At 41.5% G+C, this 24,468-nt stretch overlaps 1 protein-coding gene across 1 annotated transcript in view; it reads right to left on the bottom strand.

The window, feature by feature from the left end:
* notch3 (notch receptor 3) overlaps positions 1-24,468 on the bottom strand; it is a 141,377-nt gene that overhangs the window by 43,337 nt on the left and 73,572 nt on the right. Inside the window, exons 6-9 of the mRNA XM_048617806.1 lie at positions 22,830-23,063; positions 21,039-21,194; positions 18,468-18,653; positions 9,085-9,198 (exon numbers count right to left, since the gene is read on the bottom strand). Of these exons, the coding sequence (XP_048473763.1) occupies positions 9,085-9,198; positions 18,468-18,653; positions 21,039-21,194; positions 22,830-23,063 (690 nt within the window). The remainder of the gene's footprint in view (positions 1-9,084; positions 9,199-18,467; positions 18,654-21,038; positions 21,195-22,829; positions 23,064-24,468) is intronic.

The following is a 24,468-nucleotide window of genomic DNA, read 5'->3' as shown; positions in this document are numbered from 1 at the left end:
CAGGGTCTAGGCCTGAAACGTCAGCCTCTCTGCTCCTATGATGCTGCTTGGCCTGCTGTGTTCATCCAGCCCTGCACCTTGTTGTCTCGGATTCTCCAGCATCTGCAGTTCCTACTATCTCTGACACTATTTCATTGCTGTTTGTGAAACCTCACAGTGCACAAAGCAGCTGCCATTTTTCTTTCTTCCAACAGTGACTACACTTTGGAAGCACTTTGTGATGCCCCATGGTCATGAAAGGCACTATATCAATGCAAATCCTTCTTTCCTTTCACTGAAATATTCTGACCAATGGAAGTGATTCCATGCTCATACATTCAGGATTGAATCAAGACAGAAGCAAAAGCTGAAACCTGAGAACTGCAGAAGTTTTGTCATAATTTCCAACAAGTAAATTTGTACGTATGCGATCTGCTGTGCTATCTGAGGAGATTAAGTGCATAAACTCAGATTACTGGCTAAAAACCACACAACTGTATATAACAAGGGATTACATGATAAACCTGAATATAACTGAACTACATACAACTTTCAATTGAAACTGTACAGATAGCTCATAACCAATTATTGGCACTTAAAACAAAATCCTTTTAAAACTTCATTTTACAAAAGCATGAATGGCACCTTTGCTAACCTACACATTAATTGCTGTTTGGGACAGGTCATACTGCATTGTACGGATGCCATCTTTCCGAGGGAAAATTAAACTGGTAGTACCACTGGAAGATCCCATTGCAATATCTGAAGAATGCTAGGAGATCTCTGGGATCCATCATCATTTGTGCTTTGTTCAACACCCAAGAAATGAATGAATTGTTTACCAACCCTCATTTGTTGAATTGTGTTGTGTGTGTACAGTGTTTACTGACTGTTTCAAAATGAATTGCTGTACTTTTGAGTAACTATTGCATATGAAATAGAGATATGATTTTGTGTTATACAAATGCGGATCTCCCTTGTTTTCTATTCTACTATCAGAAAATGGAGGTGCATTGGCTTTCATCAGCGTCACCTCACTTTGTGACTGATCATCTTCCTGTCAATTTTCCAGAGATTTCTGCTGCTGCTTTGAAGTTTCAAAGCCTCAGAGAGATTTTTAGTGTGCACTGCATAAGGTGTTAGATGTTAATGTTCCAAAAACTAATAGACGGGCACATGTGAATGCCACAATTCAACAATGGGATTCAGCTGTTGTGCACTAGAGGTCTGGAGTTTTCTTCTCCTTCAACTGGCTTATAGTTTCATCCAGGCCCACCAAATGGTGTTTAGTTGTGAATCCCTCAGGTTTCCTGCAGTAAAATTAAGAGTTCACCCTTGACAGGAAGATTCTTTCCAAGTTCAAAGTGGAGTGGATAACTGGGGGCTCATTAGTCACATGATCGTTCAGAATGCACTCCAACAGAATCAGGTGAAGCAATACCTCTGCAGGAATCAGTGGAAATGGGCATAGATTGGGCAGGTTAGAAGCCTATGAGGAATGGGGCAGGTGAAATAACCTGGGAAGGACAGACAATGCCTGGGAATTTAGAAGGAAATATTTGCTAACGTAAATGGATCTTCTCACAAAGATTACGTCATCACAGCCCGGCTGTTTGACTGAAGATTTAAAAAGTCCATGGCCGCTAAGTGGAATTGTCTAAATTCAGATCAGAAATTTATATTCTACAGCTCTCTAGAATCTCAACAAAACACGTATTCAGAAACTTGGGAGCACTCTGTCAATGTATTCCTGTGTCAGCTTATTGAGAAAGGGAAAGCACAGTGACAATTCAGAATATGAAAAGAGAGTGGAAGCACCAGGAGAACTGACTGAATCTGTCAGTTGTATTCTGAGGTGCTGCTCCTTCAAGCAGGGCCTTCAGTGGCTGCATGTGAAACACAGTAAGCATATGAGGGGCCCCGTGTCTGCCCCAAATGTAAATTGGGCCTAAAAGAATTGAGCCTCCCTCTCATTAAGGGCAGCTACTTCTCAGGCGCGAGGAACCGAGGCCTTTGGAGAACAATTGGCACATTGTCCGCCTCCAGGAGATAACAGACACGGCCCCTCTTGTCAATCAACCACCAACGGAGAGCGTCTTCAAAAGGACTGGCTGAGGTATACTGCACCCTGACCTCTGAATAACCTCTCCACCACAAGAAAAACTGGTGAGGCCTACACTGCAGGCCTCTCTCCAGCTAAACACCTAGCAGACAGCATATAGGGGAGATATTTCAATGGTTTAAACAAAAAAATGGTGTATGATTATGATGTGATGTGCAGTTTTACTGCGCTGCATTCGATCGCTAACTGTTTTGGGCAAAGGATCATTGATAAGCTCAGGTAATGTACCAACATTCACACAAAAAACCTTCGTCATCTCCAACACCTTAAACTGGTAACTTCTTGAGATCCACCCTACAGCATTTCATTTCCACTAAAGATTACAAAGCAAATATATAGCGTTTAAGCTGAAATCTTCTAACTGTCATTAATAACTTGCGGCTATGTCAAGCTTTTAATGTAGAAAAACTTCAAAGCACTTCACAGGCATTACGTTGATGCAGAACCATGTAAAGAGATACTACAGGTGACTAAAAGCTTCGAGGAAACAGGTTATTTGAGATGATACTTAAAAAAGCTAAAAGGCATTGAGGTTTAGCAAGAGAATTATGGAGCTTAAAGCCCAGGCAGCTGAATGCACAGTCATCAATGGTGGAATGATGAAAGAGGCATGAATTGAAGGAGCACAGAGATGTGGGATGGAGGGGTTTAACTGAGACAGGCACAGGGTGACGTATGGAAATGATTTGAAACCGCAAAACTTGAAATGAGGTCATAGGATCATACAGCATGGAAACAGACCCTACAGTCCAACTCGTCCACGCCAACCAGACATTCAAATCTGACCTAGTCCCATTTGCCAGCATGTGGCCCATATCCTTCTAAACCCTTCCTATTCATATACCCTCCAATGTTATAATTGTACCAGCTTCCACCACCTCCTCTGGCAGCTCATTCTATACCCGCACCACCCAGTGCATGAAGAAGTTACCCCTCAGGTTCTTATTAAATCTTTCTCCTCTCATCTTAAACCTATGCCCGGTAGTTTTGGATTCCCCCACTCTAGGAAAAAGACCTTGGCTATTCACCCTATCCATGCCCCTCATGATTTTACAACCCCTGTAAGGTCACCCCCTCAGCCTCCAATGCTCCGGGGAGAATAGCCTCAGCCTATTCAGCCTCTCTCTAAAGCTCAAACCCTCCAGTCCCAACAACATCCTTGCAAATCTTTTCTGCACTCTCTCAAGTTTAACAATATCCTTCCTATTGAAGGGTGACCAGAATTGCACGCAGTATTCCAAAAGTGGCCTCACCAATATCCTGTACAGCCGCAACATGCCATCACAACTCCGATCCTCAATGATCTGACCCATGAAGGCAAGTGTACAAAATGCCTTCTTCATCACCATGTCTACCTGTGACTCCACTTTCAAGGAACTCTGCACCTGCACCCCTAGGACTTTTTGTTGCCAGACTGGGGGTCAATGTAGGTCAGTGAAGGTGATAGATGAACAGGATTTGGCATGAGTTAGGAAACGTGCAGAAAGATTTAAATGTGGTCAAGTTTATAAATGGTGCCATGGTTCACTTGTTGCCAATCAGAGCTGGAGGTGATGGCACCAGAATTCACCTCAATGCAGTTTTCCTGAAGGGAGATTCAAACAACTTTCTGCAAATAAGTTATTACATTAGAAACAGCACATCAATTAAAAAAGAAAGGAAAAGAAGGGAAGATTCTGGATATCTGCAAAGAAAACAGAGAAAAAGTGAATGGGCCTTGCGCATTTTTTTTTCCAGTGGCACAGGAACCAAACCACACGCAAAAAGAAACTAATTATAATTACTACCTCATGGAATAAGTGTCTGTATATTACTAGGATGATAGGTTGTGAAACATAGATATTGTAAATATAATATGCATTCGCTTATTTGACATTTTTAACAAAAAGGCAAAATTCTAGCATTCAGATGTTGGATAAATAGTTGTAGGGTTCATGAAATAAACAGCAGAACCACAATGAATGCATGTAGATGTCAGGAAACTGGGATTTAGATGCCTTGTGCTTAATGTAGCTATATTTTGACATCTGCAATGCATAATGCCATCGTACATGTGTTCTTCATTCAGATGAATTATTTCAGGGGCAGAGAACACAGTTAAAATCTCTGCATTTGCTCTTCAAACGGACTATGGAGGGAGTGCTTCAGATTTAGATGTGCCATCTTTTGAATCATATGTTTAATTTTGGTTCCATCTGCCCTCTCATGTGAACGATAAGGATCCCAAAGCACTATTTAAAGATAGAGCAGGGGTGTTCTCTCTGGTATCCGAGCCAGGTCATTATGACATGGCTGTTTGTGGATGCTTGCTGTGTGAAAATTGGCTGATACTTTTACCACATTACAAGCGTCCACACTTTAACAGTTCGTGACTGATTGGGACATTCCCAAAGCTTTACAAGGTTGTGCAAGATGCTGCAGAAAGGTATGTCTGCTTCAGTAAATCAATCAGGCACAGGGACTGTTGCTCTGGGACTGGATCTGGCCTCATTGCTGACTTAAAGAAAGCAAAGATTTCTCTTAGACAAGAACAAGGGGGAAATAACAGTGAGGTGAATATGAGAGGTCCCCATTGGTGAAAGTGATATCTGACTGAACCATACAAATCACATCAACCAGCTCAATTCCAGTTCTGTGCTGAATTCACTCACCTCCACATTGCGCAACTAACCTCAATATTTCCCTATACTACAGAAGTGAAAACCTGGCAGGGTTTCAGCTGTTGGTTATTAGTCTGCGGGTTTCAGATTAGGATGACAGTTGTTCAACAGCCACAATACTCAGCTAGGCTTCCTCTCCTCTACATCGTGCTTCACTGTCTCAACAGGCTATCGTAAGTTTGGTTATTCCCTGGTTGAGTTCCAAAGTGTGATTTTCGTTGCTGTGCTGGTGGAAGCCAGGCCTGCAACTGCCAAGGCCCTAAACTCTACATGATGCTCTTCAACTCCCATCTCTTTGACCAAACACTTGGTCACCTGTCCCAAAACCTCCTACATGACTTCCTATCAAATTTTGTATGGCTATGCTCCTTTGGAGCACCTTGGGACATTTCACAACAACAAAAATGGTAGACATATGCAACACGCGTTACATAATGCGCTGAGCTACAATTTACAGATATTGTAAACTGATACTCCAGTATGGTAGAGTCATAGTGGTCTACAGCACGGAAAAGAGTCCTCCAGCCCATCAATACTGTTTCAGTCAAAAACAAGCACTTAACTATTCTAATCTATTTTCCAGCTCTTGGCCTATAGCCTTGTATGCTTTGGCATTGCACATCTAAATACTTCTTAATTGTCAAGAGGATTTCTGCCTCTACCACTCTTATAGTCAGTGAGTTTCAGATTCCCACCACCCTCTGGGTGAAATGCATTGTTTGTCACATACCCTGTAAACCTCCTGTCCCTTATCTTCAATCCATACCCCGGTCATTAATCCCTCAACGAAGGAGAAAAGTTCCTTCCTGCCTACACCCCTCATAATTGTACACACTAGCAAGAAGGGGTACATTGCAAGATGTCAGATGATCCTTTAAACTAGTGGCCCTGTCTGCTTGTTCTGCCGGATGTGAAAGTTCCCATGGCACAACATGGAAAGGGCAGGGTATAAGGCACAGGTTCCTCCTGTGTGCTATCCACAATTCCTCCCTTAACCACCACCAAATGGACTGGTCACATCTCATTGCTTTTTACTGTGGTCCAAATTTCCACCATGTTTGCCAAATTTAACGATCACAGCACTTCAAACTCATTCAGTGCACGAGAACCAATGGGAGAATTCCTAGCAGAGGCCAGATTTAAGTGCAGGTCTTCAACTACTATCTTGTAAAATGAGGTGCCGCACTGGGGTGGACAAAGTCAGAAGTCACATGACACCAGGTCACAAACCAACAGGTTTATTTGAAATCACAAGCTTTTGGAGACTGCTCCTTCGTCGGGCGACTTCGTCTGACAAAGGAGCAGCATTCCGAAAACTTGTGATTTCAAGTAAACCTGTTCGACTATAACCTGGTGTCGTGTGACTTCTGATCTTGTAAAATGACACATTGGTATAACTCAAGGAGATCCATAGTTAAAAAGCAAGATTTCTAGATTTCAAATGATGTTAATTTAGTCAGTAATAGTTTACAAGAATAGTGGAGGTCAATTTAGCTCAGTTGGCTGGATGGCTGGCTTGCTAAGCAGTGTGATGCCAACACAGTGGGTTCAATTCCTATGTGGGCTGAGGTTACCATGAAGGACTCTCCTTCTCAACCTCTTCCTTTGCCTGAGGTAGGGCAACCCTCAGGCTAAACTACCACCAATCATCTCTAACTTACGAGAGAGCAGCCTTATGGTCTGGTGGCGACTTGACAAGGGTAGCCTACAAATAAGGGGTTTAAATAAAAACCATTATTTGCAATGAAGTGTGTAACCTTCATTTAACTGTGAAATTTTAAAATGCTTTTATCAGATTGTCTAGATTTAATTACACAATTGTAATTGGTGTCAAAGGCCCACTCCTCTAGATATATTTGAGACAGTAAGGTCAAGGATTGGAAAAAGCACAGGGAAAGATGGGAAAAGCTTTTTCTTTTTAATAAAACGGGAGGGAGCAGTGCCCAAAAGAAGATTCAACAGCAACTTTCAAACTGGGGCTGGCTATACATTTGAAAAGATTGGCTAGCTTTTTCCTAGAGCTAGCATAAACAATATGGACTAAATTGCCTCCTCAGCTGCTTTGTTTTATGATCCTATATTTTCTATCAAGATAATGGCAGTGTAAATGGGCATACTGCTTCTGTTTTCAACACAGCTCTCCTGAGGTTTGTGGAAGCTCAGTCATCGACCATGTTCAAGCCAGGATCCAACAATTTCCTGATACTAATGCCATCAAGCAATATCATGAAAAATGGCATTGAGGTGGATGATCAGCTATGATCTAGAACAGTGGAATGGATTTGATGAATGAAATGACTTATCTTGTTCCTTTATTTCTAGTTTGCAGAGTCCTCTTGGGTAAATGAGTGACCACTAGCATAATTCCAAAAAATAATTCTTTCTAGTCTCTGATATTTTCAACATTCAGTTATGACATAGTGATTTAATGCTCTTCGGCCAACTGCATTCCAGAGATGATATATCAAGTGAGTACAGAAAGCACAGAAAGAGGCCCTTCAGTCCATCATGTCCATACCAGTCATCAAGCACCTATCCACTCTAGTACTATTTTCCAGCACTTTACCCATTGCCTTGTATGCTCTGGCGCTTCAAGTGATTGTCTGAATGCTTTTTATAATGTTGTGATGGTTCCTGCCTCTTTCAGACAGTGAGTTCCAGATAACCATCACCCTCTGGTTGAAAAAAAACTTCCCTAAATGCCCTTTAAACATCCTGTCCTTTACCTTTCATCTGTGGCTCCTGGTTATCGATTCCTTTACTGAGATGAAAGGTTTCTCCCTACCTACACTTCTCATTATTTTGTACACTTCAATCAGATCCTCCCTCAGCCTTCTCTGTTATAAGAAAAACAACCTCAGTCTATCTAGTCTGTCTTCTAGGTCAATCACTCCAGCTCAGGCAACATCCTGGTAATTCTCTCCCTTGCACTCTCTCTCTCTTTCCATGCACCTTGCAATATTGTAACCATAGTAACCATACCTTGGAATAGAGACAAAATAGGTCACAATGACACATTGCACATTGATGTCAGTGTGACATTTCCCTGCAGTTAAATAAAAAGTGAAGCTGCCACTGGTTACGGACTCTGATAAGTGGTTCACGTGGTTTGCTAACAATATCCCTCCAAACTCCTTTCAGCTTGTGGGGAGAATGGGAAGCTAAAAATCCATAATTCCTTCTCAATTTTGTTTTTCACTTCTGCTTTCTGCACAGAGTCACCCTGTAGTAAGAACGATCGAGTGCCAGCCAGGCTTGCAACAAAAACGTGCATTTACATGGCAGCTTTAGCATAGTGAAATATCCCAAGATGCTACATAGGAGCACTACTAAACAATACTTGATCCCCAGCCACTTAATACAACATAAGGACAGATGATTAAGAGCTTGGTCAAAGAGGCACAGAGTTTAGGGAGTGGCTTAAAGGAGTGGAGAGAGATAGGAATGCAGAGGAGGTTTAGAAAGGGAATTTTCATAACTCATTCAAGAGAGAATTCTTCATCAATGGTAGCAGGCTGTAGGAATTTACTACATAAAAAGGCTGGAGAAATTGGAATTATTTTTGGCACAGAGATTAGGAGGAAAGTTGATAGAGTGTTCAATTGAGTAAATAAGGGAAAACTGTTTCCACTGGCTAAAAGGTCAGTCACCTGAGGATACAGATCAAAGATAATTAGCAAAAGAACAACAAGTGACATGAGGAACTTTCTTCAGCACAGCAAATTATTCTGTTCTAGAGCCTGCTGCCTGAAAGGGTGATGGAAGCAAATTCAACAATGTCTTTCAGAAGGGCGTGGATATATTTATTTGAAGGGTAAGTAAATGCAGGACAATGAGGTAGAGGTAGGGCAGGTGGAGTATTAAATGAACAATTCTTCCAAAGAGCAAGAAGGGGCACTTGGACTGAATGACCTTCTGCATCATCAGCGATTGGTGCTGAGCAACCAAATGAATGGAGGCAGATAGAACATTACACATGAACCTGACTTTACTTACCAACGCCTAGACCTTGTGTTTCCTCACAAGAATCACTAGATGGAAACTCAGGAGCTGAGTCCTTCTACTCCTCTGCTGGAAATTACAGAGGCCAATGAAGCATGTTTGCTCTTCCAACTCAGGTGAATTGGTTGAATCAAACCTGAAATCAATTGTGTCTCAATTTCACATCTGCTCACTTAGATACTGAAGGAGTGTGAGTGCGCTCTCACACGAACCCACACAAGATTGCAGTACACAATAACTCAATAGTTGCCTGTACTTTCCTCACTAGTATATCCCAACAAGGGTGAATGTTAAGGGAGCCTGTGTTAGATTGCTTCTTACCTGAGGGGCACTTGCAGGCAAAGCCATTCACGTTATCCATGCATTTACCATTGTTCACACATGGATTACTTTCACACTCGTTAATATCAGTTTCACAGTAAATCCCCTTGAATCCTGGAGGTATAACAAAACAAGATATTAGTTTGATTACTTACATATACACAAATGTAAACAACTCAAGATATACATACACACATCACAGAATTGTTATTGTGCAGAAAGAGGTGCTTCAGACCATCGTGTCTGTGCCAGCTCTCTGAATGAGCATTTCAATTTGTGCCATTCTTCCATCTTCTCTCTGTAACCTTGCACACTGTTCTTTTACAAGTAACAGTACAATTCCCTTTGAATGCATTAAATTGAATCTGCCTCTACCAGTCAGGCAGAGCATTCCAGACCTTAACCACTTGCTGCATTATAAAGCTTTCTCTCGTATTATTTTTGCTTCTTTTGACAATTACTTTAAACCTTTTCCCTCTTGTTCTAGATCCTTTCATGAGTGTATGTATGTACATGTGCATATATTAAGCAGTAACATAGCTTGTTATTGTAATTAAAGCAGGAGAGAGTTTAAACAGGTCAACATTGAATACTTCCAGCCTGGATTACATAACACATGACCTGTGAAGTGATCGGTATTGGCTGCCACTTACACCTGCATTGAACTCACATTTTGTTACACGTTGTCCCATTACCACACTTTGGCCTTGCATACATTGTTTGTTGTCAACTAAGCACTCTGCCCTCCACTCTCTCACAGACTTCCCCTTTGCCCTTTCCTCCCCTGTTCTCCCTTGTCATTCTACTTCTAACGTGTATTTCCACTGACCTCAAACCAGGAGAAGTGCAAAACAAACTTTCGATTCACCATCACCCATTCTGCACTATCCCACAAACTCAAGATCTCCCAAATGATGGTTCTTATTGATAGACTAAGAACCAAGAATGCAAGACATAAACAGTCAGGATGGTGGGTAACAGTAAACATGATGTGGAGGTGCCAGTGTTGGACTGGGGTGGACAAAGTCAGAAGTCACACCACACCAGGTTACAGTGACTTCACTTGACAAAGGAGCAGCGCTGCAAAAGCTTGTGATTTCAAGTAAACCTGTTGGGCTGTAACCTGGCATGGTGTGACTTCTAACATTAACCATGGTTTCAGAGACTTGCTGTAGGAGAGCAGGAAGATGAGGATGGTGCAGAATTTCACAGCTTTAAAGTGCCAGAAGATAATAAGTCAGATAAGAAATCCCTGGTGGATACACTAGAAAAGGAGTGAATCATGTTGGGAAAAGACCACGTTGTAAGTCAACAATGAAATAGCTCTGTGAACAGAAGATCTGAATGACATGTTTACAGTGAGCAGACAATTGAAAGTCCAATCCAAGTGTAGTCTGAGATAAAATAAGGGTTAGAAGCAGAAAATGATTTTGATTAAGCATGTGGTTATGATACAGTCTCCACTTTAAATTCCTCCACCCTTTTCAGTTTTCAGATTAGCAGTGCAAACTCTTATCTATATTTATAATGGAAATTGCTCATGTAGTTTTGTCAGGCTGTAATTGCACATTCCCATCAATAGTTGCACTACAATGCTACTAATGGCAGGCAGCTGCAATTATATTGGTACACCTGTCCAAGAGGTGTGTCTTAACATTCCTGAACAGGTAGATTACAGGTACCTACTCTCAGAAATGTGAATATACAATCTTATAACGGATAAATCTGGTAGAAAATGGGTCAGATGCAAGTTTCTAACATATCACAACAATATAGGTACAGATAGAAAGGTGCACGCAGACATGTAAATGATATTTTATAATCACATCACTGCAAGTTACCAGGATTTATCATTGCCTGTCAGCACTACAGGTTTACATCCAAGTAGACATACAAATTAGGAGCAGGAGTAGGCCATTCAGCCCCTCAAGCCAGTTCTACCATTCAATAAGATCTTGGCTGATCTGATTATAACGCTAAAACTGGCATTCCCACCTACCTGATATCCTTCCACCCCTTTGTCCAATGAGAACGTATCTACCTCTGCCTTAAAAATATTCAAGGCCTCTGCTTCCACCACCTTTTCAAGATAAGTGAGCAGGCTTGAGGGGCTGAATGGCCTACACCTATTCCTATTTTGTTATGGCCTCATGGAATCATGGTTATCAAAGAAGGTATTTTACCTCTGTTTTAAATGGATGACTCTTGATTTTTAAATAGAGAGCTCTAGTTCTAGACTCTTTCACATCCTCTCCACATCTACCTGTGAAGATCCCTCAGGATCTTATACGTTTCAATCCAGCTACTACTTACACTTCCAAATTCCAACAGATATAAGTCTAACATGTCCAAACATTCCTTTAAGATAAATACCTGGAGCGGAAGGTTAAGAAAGTTTACAAGGAATGGTGCGAGCATAAAGTCTTTGTCTATTTTGAACACGATTTTGATCAGATTATAAATGGGGTTGGAGAATTCAAAGGCTTCAGAGTAAAACAGTTACACGAGCTGGATCAGCACCAAACCATTCAGAAGATGAGAATTAGCTGTATCACAAGCACTGCTTGAACAGAATAAATCAGGCATTTAGAAGACAGTTATCCTTGTTATTAATCACATCACAGATGAACCTCATATATAATGGGGACGGGGAAAACATAGATTGCTCCAACACTTAGTAATTCCTTTACATGCTCAAAGAAAAACTTAACAGTTCCAATAATTAGAGGAATCTTGTCCTGGCAATGCTAATTAGCTGGAACGGATGAACATATGAACAAGGAACAAGAGTAGGCCACTTGGCCCATCGAGCCTGCTCTGCCATTCAATAAGATCATGGCTGATCTGATTAGAATCTTAACTCTACATTCTTGCATATGCCCAATAATCTTTCATGCTTTTGGTAATCAAGATCTATCCACCTCTGTCTTAACGAATATTTAAAAATTCTGCACCAACTGTCTTGTGTGGAAGGAAATTCCAAAGACTCAACTCTGAGAGAATAAAATATTTCCTCAACTCTGTTTTAAATATGTGCCCCCTTATTTTTAAACAGTGACTCCCGATTCTATATTTTCCCACAAAAGGATACATCCTCGCCACATCCACCTGGTCAAGACCCCCAGGATTTTATCTGTTTCAATTAAGTTACATCTGACTTTTTTAAACTCTGAAGGTTACAGGCCTAGCCTGTCTAGACTTCCCTCATAAGGCAATCTGCTCATTCCAGGTATTAGTCTAGTAAACATTCTCTGGACTGTTTCCGAGTCAGTAACATCCTTCCGTAAGTACGGTGACCAGTACTGGACACTGTACTCCAGATGCAGTCTCACCAATACCCTGTATAACTGAAGTTGAAGTAAGGTTCCAGTCCCTGGATGGCTCCAAAAAACACTATTGTGACACTGAAGTCCAGGCAGCAAAACCTAGACCCCCTTCTGTTGGTCCACTAACACATTAGTGTCATCATTTCCACTATAAGTCTTTTCACTTTTTAAGTAGCAATCCTGAGTGTGAGCCATATTCAGGTCAATTCTACTTGTTGTCCAAATTCCACCAAAACCACTTTCTACTTGACCACCACTCGGGCTGACCCACAACATCAGAAATTCAGAAATAGCACACTTGCATTTATGTATAATAGGCAAGTAACTCCTCACAGGAGTTTATAAAATAGTGAGGGGTATAGATAGAGTTGATGGTAGTTGTCTTTTCCCTAGGATGGGGGATTTCAAGACTAGAGGGCACAATTTTAAGGTGAGAGGAGACGGGTTTAAAAAAGACAGGAGTGGCAAATTTTTTACACAGAGGGTGGTTCACATGTGGAATGAATTTCCAGAGGAAGTGGTGGATGCAGGTACAATTAAAACATTTAAAACACATTTGGATACGTATGAATAGGAAGAGTTTGAGGGATATGGGCTAGGAGCAAGCAGGTAGGACTAGCTTAGTTTGGGATTATATTCAGCATGGACTGGTTGGGCCGAAGGGTCTGTTTCCATGCTGAATGACTCTATGAACCGTCTGAGGTTTATCTTTTACTCAGTCAAGGGGTCGCACTTGGAGTGCCCAGATACTGTCAAGGTTTGTAAGTATGGAGGGTCAATGTTAAAGGTTACAGATTCTACAGAATAGAGGCCAAGGAAGGTAAGGAAGCTAATAATGTTTTATCAGTTTGTGAAAATTAGCAAGTTAGAGTGGCAGACGGTGTGAGGAATTGAAATTTTAAAATACTGAAGATGTGTAAAGGAGTCCATTGAAGAAATAGAAGAAATATTTCCTTTTGTGGTGCAATTCCTCAACAAGGAGTTGTAACATTCGAGAGTCATGCTGTCCACGTTATTGAATTCGCTGCCCCAGGAGACAGAGAAACAGTAGAGATCAGTGAGACAAGTTACAGGTCACTGGATTTTGGGCATTTTGAAGTTCATGCAAAGTGGCTGATGGGAACCCGTCAAGATAAATAATGAGAGAAACTGATTCTTCTGGGAACAGAAAGGTGAGTACAGTATCAGCAGCCAAAAGGATGAAATAGTGGTGGAAACAAATGTTACAGAGATGAAGTAAGCAGACTGGGTAAGCAGAATGAGCTTAGGAGCTTGAAGTGGGTTTTCAAGTGGAAAGTGGATGGGGAGATGGTGGTGTAGCGGTTATGTCATTGGACTAGTAATCCAAAGGCCCAAGCTAAGGTTCTAGGGAGCGGGTTTTGAACCAACGGCAGGTGGTGAGACTGAATAAAACATGAACCCAATGGTGACCATGTAGATACTGTTAATTAACACAAAACCCAGTGATACCTACAGGCTGTGAATTCATTTTTTTTAAAAGCTCAGAACATTTAAAGGAAGCAGATACCTTGGACTATTCAGAATAAAGAATAGAAGTATCAAAATTGTCCCTGGATGTTGGGTGCAGGATTGCATTCCTGTTGTGAGAAGCTACCCAGATACTCATGGAAGGATGCTTGGCCACATGAATCACACGTAAAAGCTGTTCACGCACAAGAATCTTAAAGGAATGGGTGAAGCTGACTAGTGCTAAACATTGGCCGCTACTTCCTGATTATTGTGGAAATGGATGAGTTAATGATTAAATCTACAAAGTTGATCACATATTTGTCGACTGATACTTACTGCAACCTAGATATATTTGAAGAAATCTGTGCTGCAGCCTCTTAAACAAACCTCGATAGCAAAAATAAAAGTTTTCAAAAGTCCTCAGAAACACCTATTTTAGCTCTAGGAATTGAACTGACACAAGCAGAAAGCAAACTGCATCAGAGTAGCAGGCTCTGTGTATGTGTCATTTGAAAGCAGTAAGATTGCATGTGTTTGCCTGTGCATATGACTTATGAATGTATCTGAGAAAGAGAGTGAAAGTGTGAGTGTGATATAAGGGAGTGTGAGAGTGAGTGAAAGTATGAGACTAGGTGTGTGACAGAGTACAAGACAGTTAGTGAGTGGGTGAGACTGTACGCATGTGTATGTTTTGGGTGCATATGTTCCTATGCCTTTAACATGTATGCAGCCTGCTTATGCTTATATCTGTCTGTAATCATGTCTCACTCTGCCTCCTTCAGTCTGTCTCCCTCCATTGCTATGAGAGTAGTTCAAATTCTAAGGCTAGTTCTCAAAACTTGAGTAAATGAACTGAGGGGCCTACCCCTGGGGGTGGTGGTGTCTTCTTTCATGCCTGGAGAAGCATTCACCAGCTTTGGCCAGCTTTGTTGGCAGACAGGCCAGCACGACTGGCAGTGAATGCCATAGAACAGTGAGGTTCAAAGAGAAAACTATGCAAAGAAGGATGAGGGCCCTTTCTCTTTATTCTTCCGCAGGAGTGCAACTGGAGTGTAAGTGCCTTTGTTGCTCCCCATATCCCTGTCTGGCGTGACAGTAATGTAGGATGTGAGTGGCAGGCTGTGTTGAAAGCACTGGCACCATACAGTACACTTGTCTCTTCACAATGGACTATTTACACAGTAACGTAAAACCGATTCCAAAAGATGGGATTAATTGGAGGTTCATTAAAATAGAATACACTGAATAATTAACCTTTCCCGAGCCCTGCTCACGGGATATAGACCTTTTTATCTTTTCTGCCAATGATCAAACTTCCATACTTGGTGTGAAATAGGTGGGAGAGGGGTTTTAATTATCGTTTCTTAATTTTGTCTTCAACTATAGAAAGGTTCCTGCTGCAAACTACAGTGCAAGCGCTTTACCCTACTGGATTAGGGAAAAAACAAATCCCTAAGTGAGTTTTCATTCCCGTCTATTATTTCCTGATGCTGCACAGAGAATGTACTACTTGAGGCTCAATTACATCCCTTCAGTCTGTAAAACATCCAGTTTTCAGCACACTTGATGAACATGTGGCTGGATGGAATAACAGCTCTGTCATAAAGAGGCCAGCTCATTAGAAGATAGCTGAGCATCAGGCAGATGAAGATCCATGAATTTCATTATTATCTGAAGTGGTTTTTTCCTCACAATTTATGGTAAAGTGCTCTATGCTACCCAGTGTTATATGACCTCTATATTTTCAGGCAGTTGTTGCTCCATACTGCTGCCAATAAACTCACAACATTAACACTGAGTGTCATGCTGTCAGGATGAACTCACTTGATCTAAAACACATCAGAAATGGATACAAGCGAATCATATCCCTCAGGTAAAACAGCTGGTTGGGGATACATTGATGGACTACTGGATAGAGTCCTTTGCTTGTTTGCAAACAACACAAATGTTCTGTGTTCAGTTTGACCGTTATAAATTCCAGTGTCTTCCCTTGCAGTGGAGATTCCCCACGTAAACTTGTCACAGTGTAATTATAACTCATGCCTACAGGGGCACTGCAACACCTCAGTTTTGTATTGCCAAGACGCCACACCTGCAGTGCAGTAAAGTTCCCATGTTGCAACCAACCCTGCTTTGTGCCACCTCAATCTTTTGCGAGTTTGACAATGTAACTGCATTAAAAGTGGTGGGAGGGCATTTTAAGTGTACTCTGAACACTCAAGTCCCATGAGCTCCAGAGATGTGTTATAACATCTCTGAACAGTTTGATTAGAAAGTATCATTAGCTGAGGGCAGGATCAAGCACTGACTGCCATACCACCCTCCAGATAAACAACTGGCTGACATTCACTGTCTTCAGCTTGCACTTTTACAAGTAACAAATGTGACACGCAGAAGGAAACGCGCAGGCTCTCATTTGTAGCCACTACCCCAAACTGTCCCCTCCACTGTGTCCTGAATTCATCTAGCACCAGAACTGCACAGCATCCTGTTACAGTGTTGCATCAGGATAGCTGCATCTATAAAAGGATCAGAGGATGTACTTTTGCAGGAGGCTCCTTGTTTGTACAGTGCAAGGGCATACCTGCTGATGCATACTTCCCTCTCCTAACCATTTTGTGCTGAAGTACAATGCCTCTCCTCCAAACCATATCATTACAAGTCGAGCAATTTATTTTTTATTATTAAAAACTTTCCCCAGGGAAAAATTTAAACTCCACCAAACTCTCAAGGGTTGAAATTAATGATGGAGGGAATATTCAGGCTCCCAATATGTGGTGTGTAAGCAAACAAAGAGGATTTCCTCAGTGAAAGGGTGCAGACCCAGTGCTCCTGTACTCTGCAGTGTATTAAAATTCCAAGCACGCACCCAGTGTCTCGTTCTCACCTCGCCATCAACTCCCAGCAGCTTTGAGGTCTGAAACTAATCTCGAAGTGCTTTTTTTTTCCACAGCACATCCTTAAAGCGACACTACACACTACCTCCCTACACCAGCACAACAGCTTCAAACTGTTAGCATTTGTGTGGTTTCCTTTTTATTTTCACCCTAGCTGTCTATGTGGCCCTTTCTCAAATGTAAATCTCCATTGAAACTTGCAGTCTGAATATAATGACTCCTTCTGAGTGTCAGGCAGCAAAGAAAAAGTTTCCACATTGTATATTTTTTTTCTTTCCACTCCCCGTGCCCCACCACCCCTTATACTTCCAACCACATTTTTTCCCCACCAAGAACAGCAATCATCCAAGAGCCATTTGATCCATTATGATAGCTCCCTAAAGGAGTTATTGAAACTCAAAGTCACCTGATTCTGGGGTTGTAGTACTCAATCTGATACTTACCATTGACATTTGCGAATTTTTCAACAAGGCCAAACTGAGTCAGGAACACTAGCCCCTAAACCTTATCTCATGCACGAGCTAACATATCCATTGGAGTGTAGAAGAATGGAACATGCCAATACTAAGGATTTATTCGTGACTGGCTGTGTTCTGGGAGGTTGCTTCCCATTGTCTGAAAGACTGGAATTAGAGGTTTTAAAATAAGGGGGCTCCAATTTAAGACTGAGATCGAGAGACAGGAGGTGGAACAGGCCATTCAGGCCTCTGCTATTCTAGATCATGACTGATCATCTACCTCAATGCTATAATTGTGGGCTATCCTCACATCCTTTTATGTTATTTGAGGTGAGGAAGAGAATTTCTTTCTCTCAGAGGGTCGGTGGTCTATGGAATCCTCTCCCTAGAGAAAGTGGAGGCTCAAACATTGAATATATCCAAGGCTGAAGTTAGACAGAGTTTTGCCAGACAAGGGAATCAAGAGGTGGGGTGAATAGGCAGGAAAGAGGAATTAAGGCCACAACCAAGTCAGCCAAGACTTTTTTTTTTAACTTAATGAATTGCAATACAAGCTCGAGGGGCTAAATGGCCTACTCCTGCTCTTGCTCCTGGATCCTATCAATGTCAAGAAATAGCGGTGACACAAGGTCTGTCTAAACTGAGATTAACCAACTCAGCAAAGGACAAGGAGTCAAACCCGATTGCCTCTGAAGAGTGAAATTAACCAGGGAACTCTCAGGAGTGCATTTTCCAGAAACAGCAGCGATAAAATTGAACATGGGGTGGTGACACAAATGGGTGATAACTGATTAACTGTTAGCATCAACAGAACAAACTATCAAATGCACCCCATAGGAGATATTTTCTAATCAGCCTGCTCAGAGATATTATGACACACTTCTGGGAGTAGGTAGGACTTGAACGGGGTCACCTGGCTCAGAGGTAAGAGCGCAAAAGCCCTTCAAGCATATCCTATAGATATTTACTAATCAACTTGTTCACAGACAGGCCTCCTGGCCCGGAGGTAGAGACAATACCACTGCACCACAATACCACCCCCTTCACGCCCAAAGCACATCCTTTCTAAAAGGATGTTTTACATTCCAAGTTCATAACCAATTTCTCAATGATTCTATTTTGTTTATTGTTCTTCTGTGCTTTGTTCTGATTGAACTGAATGGAAATATACTTGATTAGCATCTTTTAAAAAGAACATCTTTACTGCTCAGTTAGTAGCAATGTTTCCTTACCAGGCATACAGATACACGTGAACTCTCCAATTCGGTCCAGGCAGGTAGCGTCATTCTGACAGGGCATGGACAAGCACTCATTGATGTCAGTCTCACAGCGGGGGCCTGTGTATCCGTTTCCACACTGGCACTGAAATGAGCCCTCAGTATTCACACATTTTCCAAAGTGCTCGCATGGATTGGCACCTTCAAACAATAGAGAAACAAACAGATGGAGTACACAGTCCTCATAATCCTTCTGCACTGTACGACACTGAACAAGCGAGACTTCCAGGCAAAAACTGTATAAATACATGCATCAGGTGATACAATTACAAGCTGACACCTGAAGACATAGTCAAAGAAGTAAGCTTTGAAGTTGGGGAGAGATATCAAGGCAAAGATCTTCAAGGAACAGGAAATAACAAAAAAAATTGCATTTAAACAGCACTTTTCAGGACCACTGTTCATCTCAAAACGCTTTTCAACCAATGGGGTATCATTTGAAGAAAATGTCAGTTTTGAGAGAAGATTGAGTAAGCCAGGATTGTATTTTTTGGAACAGAAGAGACTGAGGTGGATTAAATGGCAACGGGTCTAGATAAAATGGATAGGAGAACCCCATACATCTTGGTTGCAGGTTTCATAACCCGAGGCATGGACTTTGGCATGAGATTGGAGGCTTAGAAAGGATTCAAAGAGAAATTTGAGGCTGGTGTGGATCTAAAACTCACTGTCTTAAAGTATGGTAGAAGCAGAAACTCTGATAACATTTACGAATATTCAGATACAGAAGTGCTGCAAACTCCAATGCTAGGGACAGAGCCCGAAAATGGAATTTGGCTGCATAAGTATTTGTCAGCTAGTATCGACACAAAGGGCCAACCAGCCTCTTTGAAAATTAAGTTCCTAGGATTCTATGAATTATAGTCACTGTTGTAATATAGGAAAAAAGGGTTCAGCCAATTTGTGTCCATGTGATAATGGCAACATGATCTGTTTTGGCAATTTTACTTGAGTGATAAATATGGCCATGACATGGATGGGGGATACCTCATCGGTGAAGAAATGACATGGGATCTTTTACGCCCACCTGACAGAGCAAGCAGGACCTCAGTTTAACATCTCATCCGAAAGGTGTATTAAAATTCTGAGCACATCACCAGCTCCTCTCACCAGGGCATCCCATCAGTTTTGAGTTCTGAAACTAATCTAGGGGTTGCTCTTTTTCTATGCCCTATCTTTAAACTGACACTGCTCCACTAGCTACACACAAAACACAACAGCTTCAAACTGTTACTGTTTGTGTGATTTTCCTTTTATTTTCAGTCAAGCTGTCTATGTGGCCTTTCTCAAATGCAAATCTTCATTGAAACTCACAGTCTGAAGATAATAACTCCCTTGAAGTGTCAGGCAGCCAGAAGCAAAAAGAAATTCTACACTGTGTTTCTTCCCCCGCCTTCCTTCTTTCACCCTTTATTCATTTCTTTTCTTTCCTTTCCTGAGAATACAGGTGGCACCCCTGACAGTGCTGCATTCCCTCAGTACTACACTGGAGCACAGCCTTGATTTTTGCCTTCAAATCCTGGCCTACAGTGGGCCCTGAAGAGTTTTGTAAAGCACAGAAATGTACGGGATGAGACAAAAGCCACGACTAGGCATTTTAACCGCCTCAACCTTCTTCCACTGTTGTTCAATTTACAGCTAATCAGTTTCTTAACTCTGTCCTTGGTTGATTGACCATTAGTACATCTTTCCAATAAAAACGCTTATCAATATTCAATTTGGTGGGAGTGGTCCAAACTCACATAGAACTGCTGCAGTGCAGAAGCTGGCCATGGGGCCCACTGCATCTACACTGGCAAGGAAGAAAAATAATCACAGAATTCCTACAGTGCAGAGAGAAGCCATTCAACCCATTGAGTCTCCACCACACAATTGGCCCTGGTAAGCAACTTGCCTCTTCTCGCCACCTCTGCAGTTAAGTGCCAGGTATTTAAGAAGTCCAATGGGAACCAATGGGCCCATGAAGATTTGTGAGGAGTAAGGTGGAGTGAACACTGGACAGGACATGGAAATCTACTTGTGAAGGAGTTTGCACAAGTGAATGTTAGAGAGAAAACTGGCTATTTTAAAATTACCAGCTCTCCTGAGTTAAATATTTTCAGGAATGAAATGGGAGGGTACTTTTGTAAACGATACATCTTCTGGATTCCCCTTCAATTTTAATCCACCATAATTAATGGGCAAATCTTTAAATGGGTCCATCAGCAGATCCATTTCCTCAGGGAACAACCACATATTATATTCGAAGAAGCCATGAAGGGTAAAACTGGAGCCAACCTTCAGTCAGTCTAACATTTATTTGCAGAATAAAACCTGACAAGCATGTACCTCATAACTTAACCAAACTGTAATTTGTTTTTGTGTCAGCTTAAATGAAACCTCAATTAATGCTCTCCAATGTGGCCGTAATTAAATACAATTGATAAAAGGATTAACAAGCATGAGTGATTTGGTGCCAGCAAAAAACCCATTTGGTTGTGGGTGGTAACACTTCCAGATATATATAAAAAATTAACAAGAGCATACCTATTGAGCACTCATCAACATCCTGATTACAGGCTGGTCCTGTGAATCCTGAGGGACATGTGCAGATGGCTTGGCCAGTCACTGGGTTGGTATCACAGATAGCCCCCTCATGACATGGGTTGCTGACACAGGCATCATCGAGGTGACATAGCAAGCCTGCAAGTCAATAATAGAAGGTTTGAGAATGCCTGGGAAGAGCCAGTTGCTTTGTGGGTGTTATTAATTCCTTTGTATAATCACAACAGTGGTACAAACTCAGCCAATGTTACCACTGGACAAATCAGAATGAAATCTGGCGATAGGTCATATTCTGTTCCTTCTTATTTAACATGGTGATCTTTTACTGAACCATAAACACACAAGGCTGCAGATCTGGGTTTAACAAGAAATAAAATAAAAGAAGCTTTCAAAATATAATGTAGCTCGAAAGGTTTCAAAACACACTGCAAAATAAAGCCCCATCTATTTTTCCAACCCCATCACTTTAAAGTTACTCAGAAAGAAATTCCCCTCCCTGCCCAATCTGTAGGTTTGATTTAACTGCTTTTTTCCTCAGTTCCTGTCCCATGAACTTTGAAGTATTTTCCTTGAATCCTCACACCACTGAGATCTTAGTCTTTCTTAGCTTAGAACAACCAAGATGTGGAAGTGCCGGTGTTGGACTGGGGTGGACAAGGTCAGAAATCACACAACACCAGGTTATCATCCAACAGGTTGATTTGAAATCACAAGCTTTCGGAGCGTAGCCCCTTCGTCAGATGAAGTCACTCCGAAAGCTTGTGATTTCAAATAAACCTGTTGGACTATAACCTGGTGTCATGTGACTTTTGACTTAGAATAACAAATTCAGATTTATAATCAAACACTTCAGTCTGGAAGTTCTCACAAACTGAAACCCTTAGACTGAGGGTAATTTATTCCCTTGATTGCTCTGAGCAAACTCATTTTTCTAGCAGAAATTATTATTACACCTAACTTCAATCGGGTCTCCTTCAAACTGAATTCAGAAGCTTTTAACTGAATTAACGAAAAACTTGGATCATTTTAGCTTCTGTTAACCTAATGGCTTAATGCTTTTTTTTCTTTCTTATCATAAAACTTCACAATATAGCCTAACTTCCCTGATCAGTCCAGGAGGCTTTCAGTCATCTGCTCTCTGGCATATACTGGTTTAAAATCACGGTTCTGAAAAGACTGACCTGGTTAATTCTTAAATCTGTTCACAAAAAAAAAACACCCATTTGCCACTAGTTTGAAATCCAAACACTTAATAAAATGATATTAATATATATCAATCACACATCTTTCAGCACAGTGGTGAGGAATGAGACATCAGAAGAATGCTTAAGTCAGAGAGGGTACTCTGCCTAATCATTTTGACTATTATTGCAGACATTCAACAAGTTGTGTTACTAATCTGTATATTTGCCACCTCTCCTGTATGTTTAGACCTAGTCTGGAGTATATTTTACGGGCATTGAACGTCATTGAGGACATTAGAACAGGCTATTTAATTTCTCTCTAGCTCCTCTGATGAGGACTAGATGCATGGAAACACTAGAGCCTCTCATGATCCTGCCAAGTTGCAATAACATCTCAACTTAGAAGCTTATCACCATTCCTTCATTGCTGCTGTGTACAAGTTCTAGAACTACATATTCAACAACATCTTTGCAACAACCCACTAGGGATGAGCAATATATGCCAGTTACAACCACATCCTGAGAACGATCAAAAGAAATGGATATGTGTTGAGGACACTTGTGGCCAAATGCCAGTCTCAATAATTACCCGTCTTTCCAATGCGGCATTCACAGAAGAAGGATGCCACCCGATCGTGGCATGTGGCTCCGTTGAAGCACACTGCAGTGGCACAGTCATCGATGTTCTCGCTGCAGTCATCTCCCGTCCAGCCATTGACACATACACAGGTGTGGCCGCCAGGTATGTTGGAGCAGGTTCCTCCATTATGACAAGCATTGGGTTGCAGGTGGCACTCATCTACATCCTCTGTGCAAAACTGACCTGGAAAGAGCACAATTTGCAAGAGGTCAGCAGAGGCAACAGGCATGTGTACTACTCAATCATTCCAAGCAAAAAATAAATTGGGAATTGCAGTAAGCTAACATATAATTTTTACAGTGAAGATCTGTCTCAATCCAGTTTGATAATGGACATTAACCAACGCACCCATAGCTAAGTTGTCGCATAGAATAATAGAGTTTAGAGCACACAAACCGTCTATTCAGCCTAACCTATCCATGCTGGTGTTTAAGCTCCACACAAGCCTCTTGGAACCCGCAATATCTGTCTGTCACCAAATCTTTCTATGAATATATGTTTCTCTAGCTTCTCCTTAAATACACCCCTGTTATGTCTCAATAAGTCCGGAGGTGCGGAGTTCCACATACTACACTCTGGGTAAAGAAGTTTTTCCTCCATTATCCGTTGAATTTATTAGTGACTATCTTATACAGATCATCCCATGATTTTGGTCCTCATGCAAGCGGAAACATCTACCCTGCGCTGACCCTGTTGAATCCTTTAACTACATTGAAGGCTTTTTATCAACTCATCCCTCCTCCTTTCCTTATTTACTTCATCCCTATTAAGGAACGACAGTGCCTACGATTTGGCATTCTCAGTTAGACTCAGCTGTCCGTTTAAAAACAGAAAACAGTGGAAAACATGCAGTCAGCCCAGCAACGCTTCAGAGAGAGAAACGGTTCAGGTCAATGACCTTTGGCAGAACCGGTAAGGAAAGGCTGTTGAAACATCATTGAGCTAAAACATTTTTATTTCAGATTTCCTGCTTCCACAGCACTTTGTTTTTGCTCTTTGTAAGGATGTCTGGTGTGGGAATTGAATTGTCCCATTAGTCTAGTAATGTTGCTTAAGGGACAGAATGGTAAATCTTCACCTCAAATCAAACTGTATGAAGACTGATGGTGGCAGTATTTATTGGGCAGTGTAGCATCTTCCCTATTATTTGTAACATTAAAGAATATTTATTTCATTATACTATGATTAGTTTAGAATGCTACTTTGCTTAAAGATTCCCTTAGTGATGGAGGAGAGTGAGACTTTGGCTGTATGGTATAATTCTGAGAGCGTGAATATGTCAGTCTTCATACTTAACTTGTCTGTGGGACAGTTCTTCCAACTTTGGGACGAGTCCCCAGTTCATATCCACACTGAGGCAGTGCTGTCAAAAGGTGCCATACTCCCTACGGTCCAGTCAACATGTATCTCTCCAACAACAGCACAACAGATTATCTGATCAGAGATAGTAGGAACTGCAGATGCTGGAGAATCCGAGACAACAAGGTGCAGAGCTGGATGAACACAGCAGGCCAAGCAGCATCATAGGAGCAGAAAGGCTGACGTTTCGGGCCTAGACCCTTCATCAGAAATTTCTGATGAAGGGTCT

The sequence above is a fragment of the Rhincodon typus genome, chromosome 38 (assembly GCF_021869965.1).
Source record: "Rhincodon typus isolate 14 chromosome 38, sRhiTyp1.1, whole genome shotgun sequence".
NCBI classification, from domain to species: Eukaryota; Metazoa; Chordata; class Chondrichthyes; order Orectolobiformes; family Rhincodontidae; genus Rhincodon; species Rhincodon typus.
This window is presented reverse-complemented; position numbering and strand designations above follow the sequence as displayed.